Raw genomic sequence first — 17628 nt, forward strand, 5'->3', positions numbered from 1 at the left:
TCCAAGTGAAGTGGGGTAGCCCTTTTCAGAGAAAAAGAAGATGAATCTAACTCCAGTTGCTGAGACTGGCTAGAAATGAAACAGGGAGAGTTGTGCCAGTAGTAGTGCAAATGTTTTGCATGCAAAAGGTCCCAGGTTCAGTCCCCGAGTATCTTAAGTTAAATGATCTCAAATTTCTCAATTGGGAAAGACTTTACTCCGCCTGACTCCCTGGAGAGCCACTGCTAGTCATAGCCCACAATACTGAGCTAGATGTACTATCTCTGTACATGGCTGTTTCACGGGTTCACACACAACGAGTCCTATATTCCAAAAACTGTACGAGTGCCTTAAGGAACAGGTTAGGTTCCAGTGAACTGGCTCGGTACCATCATCGGTTTCAGAATTTCTCTAATTAAAGTTTACTGGGCTTTGCAATGCATTTGAATGAAACAATGTTTGGGGTGTGGCGGGGAAGTGTTTGGCCAGGAACAACCCAAGAACCGAAAGCCATGCAGAGAAACACTGGGGAGTCAGTGGAGTGGAGTGATTAGAATTTTGGACAAGGACCTGGATGGACCCGAGTTCAAATCCTCACTCTGCCGTGAACATTGCTGGGTGAACGTTGCGCCATCACCTTCTCTCAGCCCAGCCTGCCTCACGGGGCAGTCCACGTGAACGTGCATGAGGCTGCCTTATACTGAATCAGACCATCAGTCTATCGAGGTCAGTTTTGTCTCTTCTGACTGCCGGCGGCTCTCCAGGGTCTCCCGCAGAGGTCCTTCACATCACCTGCCACATGATCCTTTTAACTGGAGATGCTGGGGATTGAACTGGGACCTTCTTCGTGCAAAGCAGAGGCTCTTTCGCTGAGCCACCGCCCCTCCCCAAGGTAGCAAGGAGAAAACGAAGGAGAAGATAGGGAGAACCGGTGGGAAATGAACAAGAATCACTATGCTGCTCTAAATTCCTTGGAGGAAGAGATGGGTTAAAAATACACTAGGTTGAAAAGGAGATGTACTAAATAAATAGCCTTTACTGTGGATGAGTGCTCTGGGCTGGAAGGCGGCTTTTAATGATCCTGTTAATTCCTAGCAGCAGGTTAGAAGGCCACAGCTGTTGAGAGCTGCTGTAGGGTAGTGGCTAAGTGGTTGGGTTGCAAATCAGCCCTCTGCTGGTTCGACTCCCGCTACTGCCATGTGGCCTGGGTCAGCTACTCCTCTCAGCCCAGCTCCCCAGCTGTATTGTAGGGATGACAGTAACACTGACTTTCTTCACTGCTCTGAGTGGGGCACTAATCTGTCTAGAAGAGCTGCTGTAGTAGAGTGGTTAAGTGGTTGGGCTGCATATCAGTACTCTGCTGGTTCGAATCCCACTACTGACCTCTGCAGGTGACCTTGGGTAAGCCACTCCTCTCCACCCCAGCTGGATTGTGGGGATAATAATAACATTGACTTTGTTCACGGGTCTGAGTGAACGTGACTCTGTCCAGAAGGGTGGTATATAAGCACACTGTTGTTGTTGTTACTGCTATTATATATAGCGTGGGCATGACTAGCCTGGACTCACACGATCAGATATGTTCACCTAGAAGTTCAGGGAAAAGAAGATACAAAAAGTTGATACTGGGAAATGGTGGCAGCAGGATCAGTGGGCATTGATCTTTGAGCCCCTTTGCTGCTCACTGGCATTCAGCAAGGTTTGCCCCTGCACAGACATGGTTGAGTGCCAGCCGGCGGTGCCCTTTCGTATCTGGGGCTTCCCAGCATCATTGTAAAGACAAAGTACGAAACGAAGCCGCAGCCTCTGGCAACTCAGAAGGCTTTTCTTGCCCATTGTCGAATGTCGATCCAACTCCTGGTCGAGTAGAGAAAGCAGTAGCTCTGGTTGAAAGCCAAAGGTGGGTGAGCCAGCATTGGGAAAGGGGGGGGGGTGGCGTTTGCAGCTGCTCTGCTGCCTGGTGATAAACAGCTGCTTTTGAAGAAGAAGAAGAATACAGGGCGCTGCTTCCTTTTCTATGAAGGCTGTACCAGTGGCTGGGACAATCCCCATCTGACGTTATTTCACAGGGCTGTGAACTCCCGAGTAATTTTGGACCTTGCTCCATCTAGAGGGGTGTTCTTGGCTTGCCTGGCAGGAGGCAGACCTTCCCAAGTTGGGACGCCGGCCTACAGACTGGCCTGTGCTCAGAACTCTCCAGCATTCTTCTGCTCACTGTATTGAGCATTGCACCAGATCAACACTCTGATCCAAGAGCTGAAGCTGGCAGCAAAGTGGTGCCTCCAGTGCAGAGCTTGGGGGCAGCGTCCAGTTCCTTACAGACAAGGGTTCTTCATGGTGCATGCAAGAAACACAGGTGGTGTCTTAGAGAGAGGAGAATTCTACTTAGCCTGAACAGGCAACTGGCTCTGTTCGGACTCAGTGCCAAACCAAAGGCTTGGCACTTCAAATACCTGAAGAACTGTGATGAATTTCCGTTAGGCTTGTTGGGGGGGGGGGGGGCGAGGGGAGACCTGTCCTGTTCCTTGGAACCTAATGGGCAGTTGGCAAGCTCGACTTTTCTTCTCCGGGCAGCTGGCAAGCTGACGTGTTACACCGAAGTGCTGTAATTCTGTTTTTAAAGCAATAGGATCTTTAGGGCAAGTCCCTAATAAAACCAAGCCAGGCATACTGTTTGTTCAGCCCATGCCTCAAGTCGACAGGGAAAATGTTGCCAGCATCAGAGTCTTAGACATGAAGTTTTCAGTGGACTAAGGGACTATGAGCATGCAATTCGGTTGACTAGGAATTTGGGGAAGAGGGTGGCCCGGCATCTGAAAAAATGTAGCCGTTTGCCTTCAGCTGGTGAAGCTGGGAACACCTCTGATAATGGAGCAGGGTCTGATTCTTGGAAGTGAAGTAAAAGGACCGTGTGGCTGTGTTCTCCACGCCTCTAACTCTTTTCCTCTTGTCCCTTTGCAGCTGAAATGAAGGCTCCGAAGCGCCGGCATCCTTTTGTGCCGTTCGCCCTGCGGAATCACACCGGCTGCACTCTCTGGTTCGCCACTTTAACCACCACTCCAACCCGGTAAGGAATCTTGGGCAAGGAATGATGGAGGGGTGAGGCTTCGAGAAAATCGGGGGACTTTCCTTTTTACATTCCACATTTTAAAAACTGCTGTGGGGTAGGAAGGTTCAAGAGTGCTGTAAGTAGATTGGTGGATTACTATAATGATGCATATAATGGCTAGCTCGCCGCAGCATCTGCACTACAACTCATGCAAGGAGTGAAAAGAAAGTTGCAAATAGAAGCTGTCAACATCATAGTAAACCAGAGGCACGTGTATGCCTAAGATGCATGTGTTTATAACTAAGATGCTTTGCTAAGCTGCCCGACTTCCTGCAAAATGTGACAGTTTGGTGTGACTCTGCTTTTAGTGCCGCACTGTCTCACAGTGGAAGCCCCGGCGTCCTTCCGGAGGAAAACGGGACGTTTCTTGATGATGCGCACAAAGTCAGCGAGTGGCGGGAAGTCCTGACAGGCGAAGAAGTTCCTTTTGAGTTCGAAGCCAGGGGGAAACTGAGGCACAGGTGAAGGACTGTGATCCGTGTGGCGGTCACGTTTTAAAACTTCAGGAACAGCGTTTTTATGGAAGTTTACTTAAGAAGCTTGGGGGGTGGGGCGGCATATTCAGGAAGGTCCCGGATTCAATCCCTGGCATCTCCAATTATTAATCTCTGCCTGAGAACGTGGGGGGATTCCCCAAATCCCAGGCCCAGATTCGAATCCTCACATTGCCATAGAAGCCATGGAGGGACCTTGGGGTAGTTACACGCTCTCAGTTTAACGTATCTTGCAACCTTGTGAAGATAAGTGGAGGAGAATAACATAAACCGTTTTGGGTCCCCATTGGAGAGAAAGGCTGATTATAAATGACATAAATAAATGCTGGTCTTTGCCTTATTCTGCTCTGCCAGACACACACACGACTTAAGGATTCATCAGCTGCAGGTGCGAGTAAGCGGCTGGGAGCAAGTCAGTCCGGTATCAGTCGACAAAGTGGGAATTTTTTTCCGATATGCGGCCCCTGACAAGAGCACATCTTCATCTACCGTAAGTTCTGATTTCCAGTGCCTTTTTTGTTGTTGCTGATAATGCTATTGCAATCTCTTCTGTCAGCGGTGGGATTGTGGGGGGATGGGGGATCTCTTCCACCCCTCCATGAAAAAGTGACTGCTCATAAAGACCTTCAGTTCCTTTTGCCAAGCTGAGAGTAAGACAACCTTGGTTCAGTAATTGGCCGAGAGGTTCCTCCATGGAAAGTTGACCCAACTCTATTAATCTGTGGCACTCCCTCACTGCTGCAGGCTCTTTGTGGCCGAGCTAGTTGAGTAGAAGGTGAAAATGTTCTTGTTTTCTCAAGCTTTTAAGAGGCTTATTTTTATTTTCCTGTTCTGCTTCTTCATGTTTATTTGGTCATAGTGAGCAAATTTTGCTGGTGGTATGAATGGCTGTTTATTTTTTTTCTTTTGTTTGTTTGTACGCCTGGTTTTAATTGTTTTGGAAGTGGCCTTGGGAACAAAGAAAATAACGTGTGCAAGGTAATAAATAGTTTAAGTAGAATTGTTATTGAATCCCTGAATGCCTCTGAGGAAAGTGAGGAAATTAATTTCTATTTTGACAGTGTATCACGTGTATGCTGCACCCTCAGCCAATACATAGGTTACAGGGTTTTTTAAAAAAAGTTTAAAACTACACCAAAACAATGGTTGTTGTGGATTTTCCGGGTTGTATAGCCGTGGTCTTGGCATTGTAGTGGTCTTGGCATTGTAGTTCCTGACGTTTCGCCAGCAGCTGTGACTGGCATCTTCAGAGGTGTAGCACCAAAAGACAGAGATCTCTCAGTGTCACACTGAGGTGCCTTCGGCAATACACCAAAACAGATTAAAAACATAATGTCTTCCTTGCTTTTGGAAAAAGCAGAAGGTAGACCGTTCTCAGTTTTATCTGATATGGGTAGTCATTTGAGTTTCATTGCACATTCAAGAAATGTAGAGGGTGTCAACAGGTTCTGTAGCAAGCGCTGTGATTTTTATTTCTGAATTTCCTTCCCAGGTTGGCAGCCCGATTAGCAGAACAAACATCATCCATCCACATGTTTATGTGAGTAGTGCTTCGCTTACCTTTTACTGTCTTCCCTTCCTTGCAGGATCAGTTTTGAATATGATCTCATCCAGGGCTTTTTTTCAGCGGGAACGCGGGGGAATGGAGTTCCGGAACCTCTTGAAAATGGTCACATGGCTGGTGGCCCCGCCCCCTGATCTCCAGACAGAGGGGAGTTTAGATTGCCCTCCGCACCGCCAAGCGGCGCGGAGGGCAATCTAAACTCCCCTCTGTCTGGAGATCAGGGGGCGGGGCCACCAGCCATGTGACCATTTTCTCCGAGGGCAACCCTCTGAGTTCCACCACCTCTTTTCCCAGAAAAAGAGCCCTGATCTCATCTATTGAATGTATCTTTATCCCACCCCTTCTGCCGAAGTGCTTGGGCATGGTGTCGGTGGTTCTTTCCTCATTTTATCCTCACTACAATCCTGTGAGGCAGGCTGGGCTGATAGAAAATGACTGGCCCAAGGTGAGATTCCTGGCAGTGTGGGGATTTGAACCCTGATCTCCCAGATTCTAGTCTGACACTATAGTGGGTCTCATAGTTTTGACTATGAAATTGTCCGAGCCACATGCTATTTTTTAAAAAATTGTGCTTTATTGTGAAAATAGGAGATTATAAACAGCCAAAAGTATTGAAGAGGCAAAAGGTCATAATTATCCATCACACTTGATGCGTATAAGGATACAATCAAAAGGAAAAATCCATTTTGAACTTAAATCACTAAAGCAAAATGGGGATAAAAAGGAAACGGGCCACTTTCTTGCGGTAATAAGATCCCAAACAATTTCCTCGTCTGTTTCTTTAACGTGATATGGGGTGTTCTTGCAAGCTGCGGTTTTCCTGTGGAACGGGCTGCCTGTTCTTCAGCTCCAATTTGAAATCTCTCCCGTCCTCTGAATTTGCATTGTGATTGCTTTAAGTTTTTAGATTCCTTGGCAGCAGAGTTCAGCGTGGGCTAGAGAGGGCTGGGTCAGTGCCTGTCGGCACCACGTTCAAGCACGGGGGCGAGGTTAGTTCTTTCCGCAGCAGGAGAGTTGTGCTGACTGTGCCCTTTGGACGGCCTGTTCTTGGTAACAGAGAGACCCTTTTTCATTTCGATCGCTGGTGCTCGTTTAAGTTGGCAATACCTTGAGTGCTGTAATGCTTTGAACCAGCAGAGCTGCCTGCAGTTTCTGGTTTATTTGGAAATACTGTCATCAGCCCTCAAATAACGGAATTGAGGTGGGGCTGTGGTTCAGTGGTAGAGCATGTATTTTGCCTGAAGACAGTCTGGATCCAGTCGCCAGTTAAAAGGATCCGGTAGTAGGAAATGTGAAAAACTGCCCTCTGAGACAATGGAGAACTGCTGCCAAAGTGGATAATACTGTCCGACACCCTCCCTGATCATTTTGCTAACTGCATAATAGGCTGGTGGTTTTAGGACAGGGTTGCCCGGCCAGCTACTTAAGCGAGCCCAATTTTGGTTTGTGTTAGAGAAATTTTCATAATTATAAAGCTTTAGCCATAAGCCTTCTCCGGTTTCTTTTTTAGGGCATTATGGGTGTGAGGTTCAGCTGCCTCCTTGCTAAATTGCCCTCTCCCCTACTTTTACTGCTTCTTTCTAGGAAGTTTGCAACGTAGGTAAATGATAAGTAAAACAAAGAGGTGTTTGGGGTTACAGCAGGACATAGCATCCAAAACATTTCGATGCTATGGCTTTGATGTGCTAGCCTGTATGTTCCCCGGAGACCGCTTCAGTCAGCGGATAAATGTTTACTGGTGGTCCCCGGCCCTAAGGAAGCCCGCCTCGCTTCAACCAGGGCCAGGGCCTTTTCAGTCCGGGCCCCAGCCAGATGGAACGCTCTGTCAATGGAGACCTGGGCCCAGCGGGACGTATTATTGTTCCACCGGGCCTGTAAGACAGAGCTGTTCCGCCGAGCATTCGGTGGTTGAAGGGGGCGGTGCCATGTCGGCCTCCCACCTTTGGGGTGGGGGTGGGGTCTCCCCACCATTGCATCTTAATGTATTTGGTTAATTTATTTTATTATTGTTTATTGTATGTTGATTTTAGAATTATTGTTTTCTTGTTTTTATTGATTTTAACTTGTTCACTGCCCAGAGCCCCTGAGGATGGGCAGTTTATAATAATAATAATAATAATAATAATAATAATAATAATAATAATAATAATAATAATAATAATAACAACAACGGATGTGCCCCTCTTAAAAATAACCAGAGGTGTTAAATGGGTGCCAAATGTCACCCCTTTCTTCTATATGACCTGCCAACTTTTTAGAAAATTCCTGGCTTAACCTCGTTTAATCTTCTTTAAACTATCTTGCTTTTGTAAACAATTTTCTGATGACTTTGTTTGTAAGAGGGTATAAGAATGGGCGATCACTTTGTAAGATGTGCACTTTATCAGATTTGCCTGAAGCGCATCAGTTTATTGGTGTCTTTTTCTCTAATAAACTTTTCTTGCTTTTGCCAGTATTTGCTGCCTTGGTTTTAATAAAGATCCAGAGTCTTGAATCGGGATTTTGGGGGTCTCCCCTCACAGTTTGGCTTGGCATTAGCAAGTTTGGCACAGCAAGATACATTATTGATAAGAGTGTTGGGCTGAGACCTGGATTCAAATCATGACTTAGCCATGAAGCTCCCTGGTGACCATTGGTTAAAATGGAGGAGAGGAGCAACCATGTCCAGTCCCATGAACTTCTTGGAGGAAAGGTGGATAAAAATGTAGCAGATGATGAATCAAAAGAATACGTCCATATACCATTGTCCGGTGTAGCTTTTTCAGAGTTGTTCTATGACGGTCTCCACATTTGTTTCGTTTCCTGTGTTTGCAGTTTTCTTCGCTGCCTCCGGTTCGAGTGGTCTTTGCAGTGACCATGGAAGGCAGCGCCCGGAAGGTGATCACGGTGCGCTCAGCCTTGATTGTGAGAAACAAGCTGGAGATTCCAATGGAGCTGAGACTGGATAGTCCTTCCGCTCCGGACAGTGAGTCGTTTAAGGCATTTAAAAGGGGGGGGGGGCAAGAATCACATCCAGTTGCACCCTAAAGACCAACAAGATGTCAAGGAGATGAGCTTTCAAGAGTCAAAGCTCCCTTTGTCAGATACAAAAGAGGACAGACTGAACTGAGAACCAGAAAAAAAGTGGTTCTCACGTTGCCACCTGGGAAATAAAAGAGGTGGGTGGGTCCCAGGTCTGGAAAGGTTGATGTCGCCTGTTTCAGAGAGTGTATTTTTGTTCTCAAATGGTAACATTGAAAAGGGGGGGGCATATTTGGGAGAGAGGGAGATGGAAGAAAGCACACGCCCTGAAGGTCAAGCAGTATATTTCGTTTGGTTGCAGAACCCGTCGTCCTGCCTTCGGTAATGCCAGGGGATTCTTTTGCTGTTCCTCTGCATCTTACCTCCTGGCGCTTGCAGGCCAGGCCCAAGGGAATGGGTGTCTTCTTCTGCAAGTCCCCAATCCATTGGACGAACGTCCAGAAGGCCTCAGAGGTCAGCAGCAGCAAACGAGAGTGTCACGCGATGGAGTCTGAAAACAGTCGATTCTTCAGGTGATTTAATTTTGCCTTCTTCTGTCCGTTTCCTGGGGCTATTGAAAAACGGGGAGGAAAAAACAGCTCAGAGTTGACTTGTGTTTGAGGCCTGCAGCTTAATCTAAAGTAATGAACCCGATATCCCGAGATACATTATAGAAAGGGGCTCTTTCATAATGGAATCAGAGACTCTTACTGGGATTTCCTGTGCTGTGGGAGAAAACAAGAACATAACAGCCATGGATTTTTTTTTAATAGAAAGGAAGGTGAAGCTCGGCCACCTCTTAACCAGTTAACTCTGTGATCATTGGAAAACGTTCAAGAATCAGAAGTCCAAACTAACAAGAGCAATGGTTCCTGCATGCTGAATGGCTAGCTAAGGGGGATACATTCACAGAATTGGACTGTTTGGGGGCTGGCATGGTGGGGTGCGCGCCAAGGCCCGTGGTCTGGCAGAGGTCCTGTAATCAGTTTTAGGCACTTGAGAACATGCTTCCATTAGGAAATGGAAGATTGCTCTGGAGGCCCCTGCAGTTTCCCAGGAACCTTGTAGGTGCTCTGCCATTTCCTGAATGGTTGGGCCAGGTTTCCTGGGAAAGGCCTTGTTTATCCAGTTCCAGTTTGTGCTAAGAAGTTCAGGCAGTGTTGGGAATGGAATGCTAAATTAAACATAGGTCTTTGTGTGTGTGGGGGGGGGGGGAGTTCGGGAAGATATGTGGGTAATATGCAAATGTAACTCATGAAGCAGCATTGAGAAAGAGACACTTTGCCACGAGTTATAGTTCTGAAAGTAGCATATTAGGAGAATCCTGTTTGGAGGCTAGGGAAGGTCCAGTTGCCCTCAGTTGCAGCAGCCTGCTGAGCAGGGCCAAAGAGTTGCTGTTGGTAAAGAGATTTGGCACTTGGAGACAGCAGTTGGGTACCCCAGTAGGCAAGAGGCAGTGTGGTGCAACGGCTAGAGTGCTGGACTTTGTTTTGGGAGTCCTAAGTTCAAATTCTTGTTTGGCCTTGAAGCTGCCCTTGGGACAGTTGCCATCTCTCCCTAACCTACTTAAGAGAATTATTTTGAGGATAAAACTGGAGTAGCGGGACACTCGGTACATTGCCTCAAACTGCTTGGGAGGGGTGGATAGAAATGTGATAAGAGCACTCTGTGTGTGTGCATGTGCGCATGCCAGATGCTGCAGTTTTGTTTTGGAAGAGTAAGTTGAGCATTGCAGTTCTGCTCCTTGACTTTTCTTCATGTTCATCTGTCTTTTCCCCATAGGTTTTGCGTCGCCATAAAGAAAGAGAATTACCCCGACTACATGCCCTCCAACATATTTTCTGACAGCGCCAAGCAGATCTTCAGGCAGCCCGGGCACACCATTTATCTCTTGCCCACCGTGGTGCTCTGTAACTTGCTTCCTTGTGAGCTCGAGTTTTATGTTAAAGGGACGCCCATCAGTGGGACGCTGAAGCCTGGGAAAGAGGCAGCGCTGCACACGGCTGACACGTCGCAGAATATAGAACTCGGTAAAGGCTGCACGGCAAGCCATGAGGTGGTGTGGTGGTGGGTACAAAAGGCATTTGAAAATAACAGAATAGCTATAGACCCTTCCACAATACTTGTTTCTACAAGATTGTCATGTGGTGAGGGATTGGTTGATATTGAATCAGAGAAAGAGAATCAACAGACTCTCCCCACGTGTGTGAATACATAGCTTAGAATAGTACAACTATGTGCTTTGTTTTTTTAAAAAGTCACATTCTTGTCCCATCTTCCCTTTTATACCCTCTTTTGAGATGGGTTTTTGATGCTCATGCTCGTCTGGTTATTTATTTAGCTGTTAAGCTTGCAAAACTGTCTTTCAGTGATCAGTTTCCAAAGTAGGGTGTACAGCATAAAAACCAGGGATACCTTATCAGTTAACTTCCAAGTCAGACTCTCAATTCTCCCTAGAAGCTAAAATGACTAAACTGAGCCTATTGTGGTTTGATCACATGATGAGAACTCAGGACTCACTGGAAAAGACAGTCATGCTAGGAAATGCAGGCAAAAGAGGAAGACCCAACGTGAGATGGATTAACACGGTAAAGGAAGCCATGACCTTGAATTTGCAAGAGCTGAGCAACTCTGTCAATTATAGAACTTTTTAGAGGGCGTCCGTTCGTAGGATCTCTGTAAGTCAGAAGCAACTTGATAGCACATAACACACAGACTACCTGATAAGAGATAGGGAATCTCAGAGCAGCTATCAACAAATACCTTCTTCTCAAAAGCCTGTAGGAACAAGAGCATCTTTTATCGGTTTTCAAAAAGAGGCAGGCACTAGAACGTGGCACATTTCCTAAGTGTTCCTCAGAATTTGGGGCAGTTGCTGAAAAGACCCTGCTCTCTGTGGATGCCGGTCTAGGGACTGTAAAAAATGGTACTGGGACTTCACTGGCTTGTCTTAAAATGCGGGTAGAGGGATTACTGTAAAAGAAGAATGGTCCTATAACATTATAACATGTAATTGCCTTATTATTAATGTTCTAGAATTGTATTAATTTGGTGTGGGGAGAAGGTGCGAGCTGAATTTGTGCATGTGTATGGAATCCTTTCTATGTTCTATGTAGTTCTTCCAGGCTTAGAAATCTACCTAGCCACTGGGGAAATATGCCTCCTGAGAAGAGGCAGGAAGGAACCACTGCTCTTTTTTTTATTTCCCAATTTCAGGACTCTCCCTAGAAAATTTTCCACATTGCAAGGAGCTCTTGATACCTCCTGGAACACAAAACTATATTGTGCGGATGCGACTGTACGACGTTAACAAGCGCCTGTTGAATCTTACCATCAGGATTGTGTGTCGCGCAGAAGGGTCCTTGAAGATATTTATTGCTGCCCCATATTGGCTTATCAACAAAACAGGTAAATTGAGCTTTATGCAAAGCATCGTGAAGGTGACTCACTGCTTCAATAATGCTAAAAACAGCCAACATCAATAACCCTATTTTTAGCAACCTAGGGCCAGTAGTCACTTTATATTCCACAAATAGGCCAGGGAATCAAAGTGTCTATCTCCATGAGCGATTGGGGTACCATTGCCTAGTTTGAGTCCAGATATGTTTTGGTTTGCACCCTGTCTTAGCAATTTCAATATTGTGTTGTGTTGCGTTGTATTTAGTTACCATAGGATTTAGTTATTATAGGATAATAACTACAAGCTAAGGAGAATAATATCAGCTTGTTCAGGAACTCAGAAATTACTCAGTATAATGACACGTTGGCTTTTTTGTCAGCTACCTTAAATCTTCTTTAAAACCATGGTCATAGAGAGACTGGAATCATTTTTTGGGATGTGTTTTTTTTTAAAAAAGCTATTAGCCAGCAGCAGCAATTTGTTCATTTGAAAACAATATTTGTTTATTCCAAAGATGTGTATACCAGCTTGCTAATTCAGTGCAAACAGATAAGACGAATGATACTGTTTTTTAAAAATCAATAAAATGGTCTCAGTGGATAATACGATAGCTCAAACAAACTCAATTAAAAACGTGCTCATAAAAGCAAGCCAGGATATAAAAGCACATAAAACAGCATGCTAATAGATGTTAAAAGAATTAATTGATCTTAGAATCATGAGTTAGTGTACCCATGTAGAATTGGCTCTTGTAGATAACAACAGCAGCCGCCACAGTGTTTGCAGAGAGGACTAAAGCGGAATTCTTTTGGAGCTGGGATGAAGGCAAATGCATTTAATCTTCTGTTCCCCATTTCCAAGGCCTTACTTCAACTATTGAACAATGTGTTCTCTGTAGCTTAGGCAAGGATTCTGCTTTTTCTAGAAGCCCTTATCTGTCTTTAAGATGCAACTCTGCCAGTTGCTTTGAATTGTGTATTGCGATAGTTTTGTAAATTGGTATTTGTCAATTGTTTGGCTGAAAGAGAGAGTACAAACATAAAGTCTATAGAATAAAGCCCTCCCCCCAAACAACCTTGCATCATATTGAGAATTGCTTTAGAGCAGACATCCAGAGGAGTTAGCTGTGTTAGTCTGTAGTTGCAAAATAGTAAAGAGTCTTGTAGCACCTTTAAGACGACCAGTGGGTTAGTCTTAAAGGTGCTACTGGACTCTTTGCTTTAGAACAAACATGGATGATACTTTTTAGATGTCTTGCTTTCCAACATGGTGTTCCATCTAAATCTTGGTTAAGCAGGTGATCTTGCACCTTTATGTCCAGGTACAGGCTGAAAAGCTAACTCAGTCCTATTGGTTTGTGTATTTGTTTTAAGGGTTGCCCCTGATCTTCAGGCAGGACAATGCCAAGATTGATGCGGCCGGCCAGTTTGAAGAACATGAACTAGCCAGAAGCTTGAGTCCTCTCCTATTCTGTTATGCCGATAAGGAACAGCCCAATCTGTACGTATTTTTTTCGCTGAATAGTTCCCTAGTTATGAGGGAGGCAGGAAAAAGTTTCTCCCTTTCTACTATTTTATAAACTCTGTTGGTCGTCTATTTTTAAATTTAAGAAGCACATGGAAGACTTTGGTCTTTGGATGAGGGGCATTTCCACCTCCTGATGGCTTCAGTTGCCCTTTTCTGATTCTGTGTTACCCTTTTGCAGTTGGACTGCAGGTTGATACGAAGTTCCTGGCGGTTTTATTTTCAGTGCTTTTCCTAGTAAACCTAGCACAGACTTGGCTGTTTTCAGCCCCGTTGCACACTGAGCTGGCTTTTTCATCCAGCTGTTCACCTTGAACCCAAGATCTCTTTCTGGGTTAATCACCGCCAGTTCAGCACATGTTCCCCAATCCTCGTGCATCTGATGAAGTGGGCTATGTTTTACAGAAGCCTTTGCCGCAATAACTCTGCAAGTCTTTACCGTGCCAGAAGATTCCTTTTGTTCGTTGGTTTCTAGCAGCCCTCGGGGTCAGCCACGGCTGTGCTTTTGTATTACACGAGATCTGTTGAATAATAGGAAAATGCCACCAGAATCCTTCAGTGGCTGCCTGGAAGTTTCAGAAGAACTATGGCTTGCTGAACGTTTCCAAGATTTTTGATGGCATGACGAAGCAGCGCTGGCACACATTTGAGAACTGATGATTTCCAGGAACGTTTTTGCAACAACTAGGCGTATTTTTTTTAATGGTCGGAAAGACTTAACAGAATAGGCCTCGTTGCTGATGCCCAACTTTTTGTTACCTTATTCATTCATTCATTCATTCATTCATTCATTCATTCATTCATTCATTCATTCATTGTTAGATTAGATTAGATTAGATTAGATTAGATTAGATTAGATTAGATTAGATTAGATTAGATTAGATTAGATTTTTAGTCCACCCTCCCCACCAGGCGGGCTCAGGGCGGAGTACAACATTTCAAATTACATAAATACAGTTAAAAACAGATAAAACAGTATACAAATAACATTAAAACAACTTTATACAATACAGCTTCTCTTCAGGTGTTGATGATAAAATACTGCTTTTCAAGCCCTGGCTCATATGTAGGGTGGTGGACAGATCTTTAGTGTGGCCAGTGGGGGCCCAGCCTAGCCTCCACCATATGCCTGGCAGAACATCTCTGTCTTAGAGGCCCGGTGGAAGGATAATAAATCCCACCGGGCCCTGGTTTCCTCAGACAGAGAGTTCCACCAGGTCGGTGCCAGGACCGAAAAGGCCCTGGCTCTGGTCGAGGCCAGGCGGGCCTCCCTTGGGCCAGGGACCACCAACAGTTGTTTATTTGTTGAACGTAGCATCCTCTGGGGTACATATGGGGACTTGATCAAGAGAGGGAAAGGATGCAGTTGTTGGTAGAGATGGTGTTGGGTAGGTTGCTAAATGTGTGTGTGTGTGTGTGCTGTTTCTCGTGGCAGTTGTACCATGAGAGTTGGGAGGGGGATCCACCCTGACGGCATGCCTGGCTGGTGCCAGGGCTTCTCCCTGGACGGAGGAAGCGGCGTCAGAGCCCTGAAAGTGATCCAGCAAGGAAACCGACCGGGCCTCATTTACAATATCGGTAAGTAACTGGAATTTGAATTCATACTACCAAAGATAGTTTTAGGTGGGTAGTCATGTCGGTCTGCAATAGAAGAGCAAGATTCGAGACCAGCAGCACCTTAAAACAACAGCAGCTTTAACTCTGGTGGCATCTTTGTTGTCAGACTACATGTTGCTCAGGAGAATGCAGCCATGCATAGATTTTAATCATACCAGAGATTACAGAGGGAGCTCTGCCTATAAATCAAGATATCTAGATGTTCTTAATTACGGTCACAGCACTCCCGAGTCTCCTGTTTTTGACTGTCCTGCTTGCTTCTTAGGGATTGATGTGAAGAAGGGCAGAGGTCGCTACATTGACACTTGCATGGTAACCTTTGCACCTCGCTACCTGTTGGATAACAGATCCCTGCACAAGCTTGCCTTTGCGCAGCGGGCATTCGCCCGGGGACAGGTAAGAAGGCTTCTGCCTCAAAGCATTCCGCGCATGGATCACAGGTGCTTGGCTGCTTTTTGGTAGCAGTTCTGTGATGTCTGCTCTTAGTGGAGTTTTTTGAGGATCAAGGATGGCACCTGTGTTGATAAGACAGCACTGTACGCAGCAAACTTTCTATGGGAAAAAGCAGCATAGCCGCCCTGAGCCCATTTGTGGGGAGGGCAGGGTATAAATTGAATTAAATAAATAAATAATAAATGAGTATTTAAAACCAAACTCATTTCTGCTCCGGCGGCACGAGATCCTAAATGAAGACCTGTAAGGAAAAGTGTTTTCACTTGTACGGCGTGGTGATGCGCTCTGCCCTTGTTACATGTATTTAATTCTGCAAATCTCTCGTCTAGCTGCATTCCCGTTTTGCTTTTTCTGCCTTCTCTTCAGGGCTCTTCCAATCCAGATGGCTATATCTCCACACTCCCCGGCTCGAGCGTTGTCTTCCACTGGCCACGCAACGATTATGACCAATTATTGTGTGTTCGGCTAATGGATGTCCCAAACTGCATCTGGTCTGGAGGCTTTGAAGTCAACAAAAACAATTCTTTCCACATCAATATGAGGTGCTTACTGGGTGTGGGGGTGATTTCTCTTGACCCCTTCCTTTAGCACCCCACCCCTCGTTTCTGGGACAGATGGTTGTCAGATCTCCACAGATAGCAGGTCTGCTGTGTCAGTTCCACAGAGCATGAGATCGTTATCTAGATGCTGTTGTGCCTTTTGTTGGACCTCACCAGCAGTCAGGGTCCCATGCAAGCTTTCGGATTGCACAGGACTCTCACCAGAAAAGCAGATCCATGTTGTCCTGAAACATTGTGAGCCAGTGTGGTGTAGCTTTATGAATGTCAGACTAGAGTCTGGAAGACTTAGGTCTATCCCACACTCTCAGCCTAACCTGCCTCATAGGGCTGTTGTGAGGATATAATGGGAGAGGGAGAGCCACATATGGTGCCCTGACTGGATGAAAACAAACTGCATGGACTTCTTGTTGTAAATATGAAGCCTGTCCCTGTCTCGAGGGTTCAGAAAAGTTGTACCTATGTATGATGGGTCTGAGCCATGGATCAAGCCTCTCGAGATGCCCAGCTTTCTGGAAGGCCTTCCCAAGTTTGAGAAACCTACTCAGATGTTTCTGTTTAACTTTCTTCAGGGACACCACTGGAAAATGCTACTTTTTACGAGCAGAGATCACTCTCAAGGGAGCCACATACCGCGTCTCGTTCAGCGACACGGATCAATTGCCACCGCCATTCCGCATAGACAATTTTTCTAAGGTAAAGAACTCTCGCTTTGGGTTAGTAACAAATATAGGCCTGTTGAATTTGGTATGTGTGAAATAAGGAGTTAGGGGACTCCCATCAAAAGAACATGCGAGTGGGCTAGCAGTTCCAGTTTTGCCGCTGATTCAGTAGGGGTGATCTCACACAGAGGCAGGGCTTTTTTTTTAGCGGGAACGTGGTGGAATGGAGTTCGGCACCTCTTGAAAATGGTCACATGGCCGGTGGCCCTGCCCCGTGATCTCCAGGCAGAGGGGAGTTTAGATTTCCCTCCAAGCTGCAATCGCAACTCCCCTCTGTCTGGAGATCAGGGGGCGGGGCCACCAGCCATGTGACCATTTTCGCCAAGGGTGGTTTAAACTTTTAAAAACTGCCCCCTTGTTCCAGCTGACCCAAAGTGATGTCATTGCACGGTCCTGAGTTCCACCGCTGAGTTCCACCACCTGTTTTCCCAGAAAAAAAGCCCTGCACAGAGGCATCCAAAACAACAATGCCTACTTTGATTTTTATTTGAAACAACGAAGACTGAACTGTGTGTGCAAATTGCTTTGCGTCTCAAGGTATTCATCCTCACTGTTCCTATAGGTTCCTATAGTGTTTACTCAGCTCGGCGTGGCGGAACCACGGCTCAGTACAGAAGTCAAGCCAATGACCGCTTTGGATTATGCCTGGGATGAGCCTACTTTGCCGCCGTGCATCACGCTCACAGTTAAAGGAGCCGGCTCGTCCGAAATCATGTGCAGCATGGATGACTTTCAAGACAGCAAGCAGCTCTATTATGAAAATTTTATTTACATCGCTGCTGCATACACTTTCTCTGGGTAACGTTCTCTCCTATATTATGTTGGAAAGGTAGCATGACTTTTATTTTGCTTGCTGCCAGCCGTCAGTGTGTTTGTTCTTGGTTGTGACAAACCACCACGTGATGCATTTGTCTTTCCTTTGCCATCAATGGATGCTCCACGTGGGTTGCTGGGTATATCCCTTGCCTGAAAGTTTCATTCCTTTTTTCCTTTTCAAGAGCTGGCACGGCATAGTGGTTAGACTAGGGCTTGGGACAACTGGTTTCAAATCCCTGTTCCCTTGGAAGTTCACTGACCTGATGTTGGGCCCATCACAGCCTAACTTACCTCGCAAGTTTGTTGTTGTGAGGATAAGAGTGAAGGAAGGGAGAATGTTGTAAAAATAACCATTTTGGGTTCCCATTAGGGAGAAGAGCAGGATATAAATAA

General features: G+C 45.8%; 1 protein-coding gene across 2 annotated transcripts in view; it reads left to right on the plus strand.

Moving 5' to 3' along the window:
• The window catches only part of VPS13D (vacuolar protein sorting 13 homolog D), a 140956-nt gene that overhangs the window by 57112 nt on the left and 66216 nt on the right, over positions 1-17628 (plus strand). For both annotated transcript variants that reach the window (XM_055000952.1, XM_055000954.1), the window contains 14 exons: positions 2941-3046; positions 3397-3549; positions 3937-4072; positions 5075-5122; positions 7961-8111; positions 8469-8679; positions 9929-10176; positions 11363-11554; positions 12920-13046; positions 14506-14648; positions 14953-15083; positions 15507-15682; positions 16270-16393; positions 16982-17217. In XM_055000952.1, coding sequence (XP_054856927.1) covers positions 2941-3046; positions 3397-3549; positions 3937-4072; positions 5075-5122; positions 7961-8111; positions 8469-8679; positions 9929-10176; positions 11363-11554; positions 12920-13046; positions 14506-14648; positions 14953-15083; positions 15507-15682; positions 16270-16393; positions 16982-17217 — 2182 coding nt within the window. The remainder of the gene's footprint in view (positions 1-2940; positions 3047-3396; positions 3550-3936; positions 4073-5074; positions 5123-7960; positions 8112-8468; positions 8680-9928; positions 10177-11362; positions 11555-12919; positions 13047-14505; positions 14649-14952; positions 15084-15506; positions 15683-16269; positions 16394-16981; positions 17218-17628) is intronic.

Source organism: Eublepharis macularius, chromosome 17, assembly GCF_028583425.1.
Source record: "Eublepharis macularius isolate TG4126 chromosome 17, MPM_Emac_v1.0, whole genome shotgun sequence".
Classification (NCBI taxonomy): domain Eukaryota; kingdom Metazoa; phylum Chordata; class Lepidosauria; order Squamata; family Eublepharidae; genus Eublepharis; species Eublepharis macularius.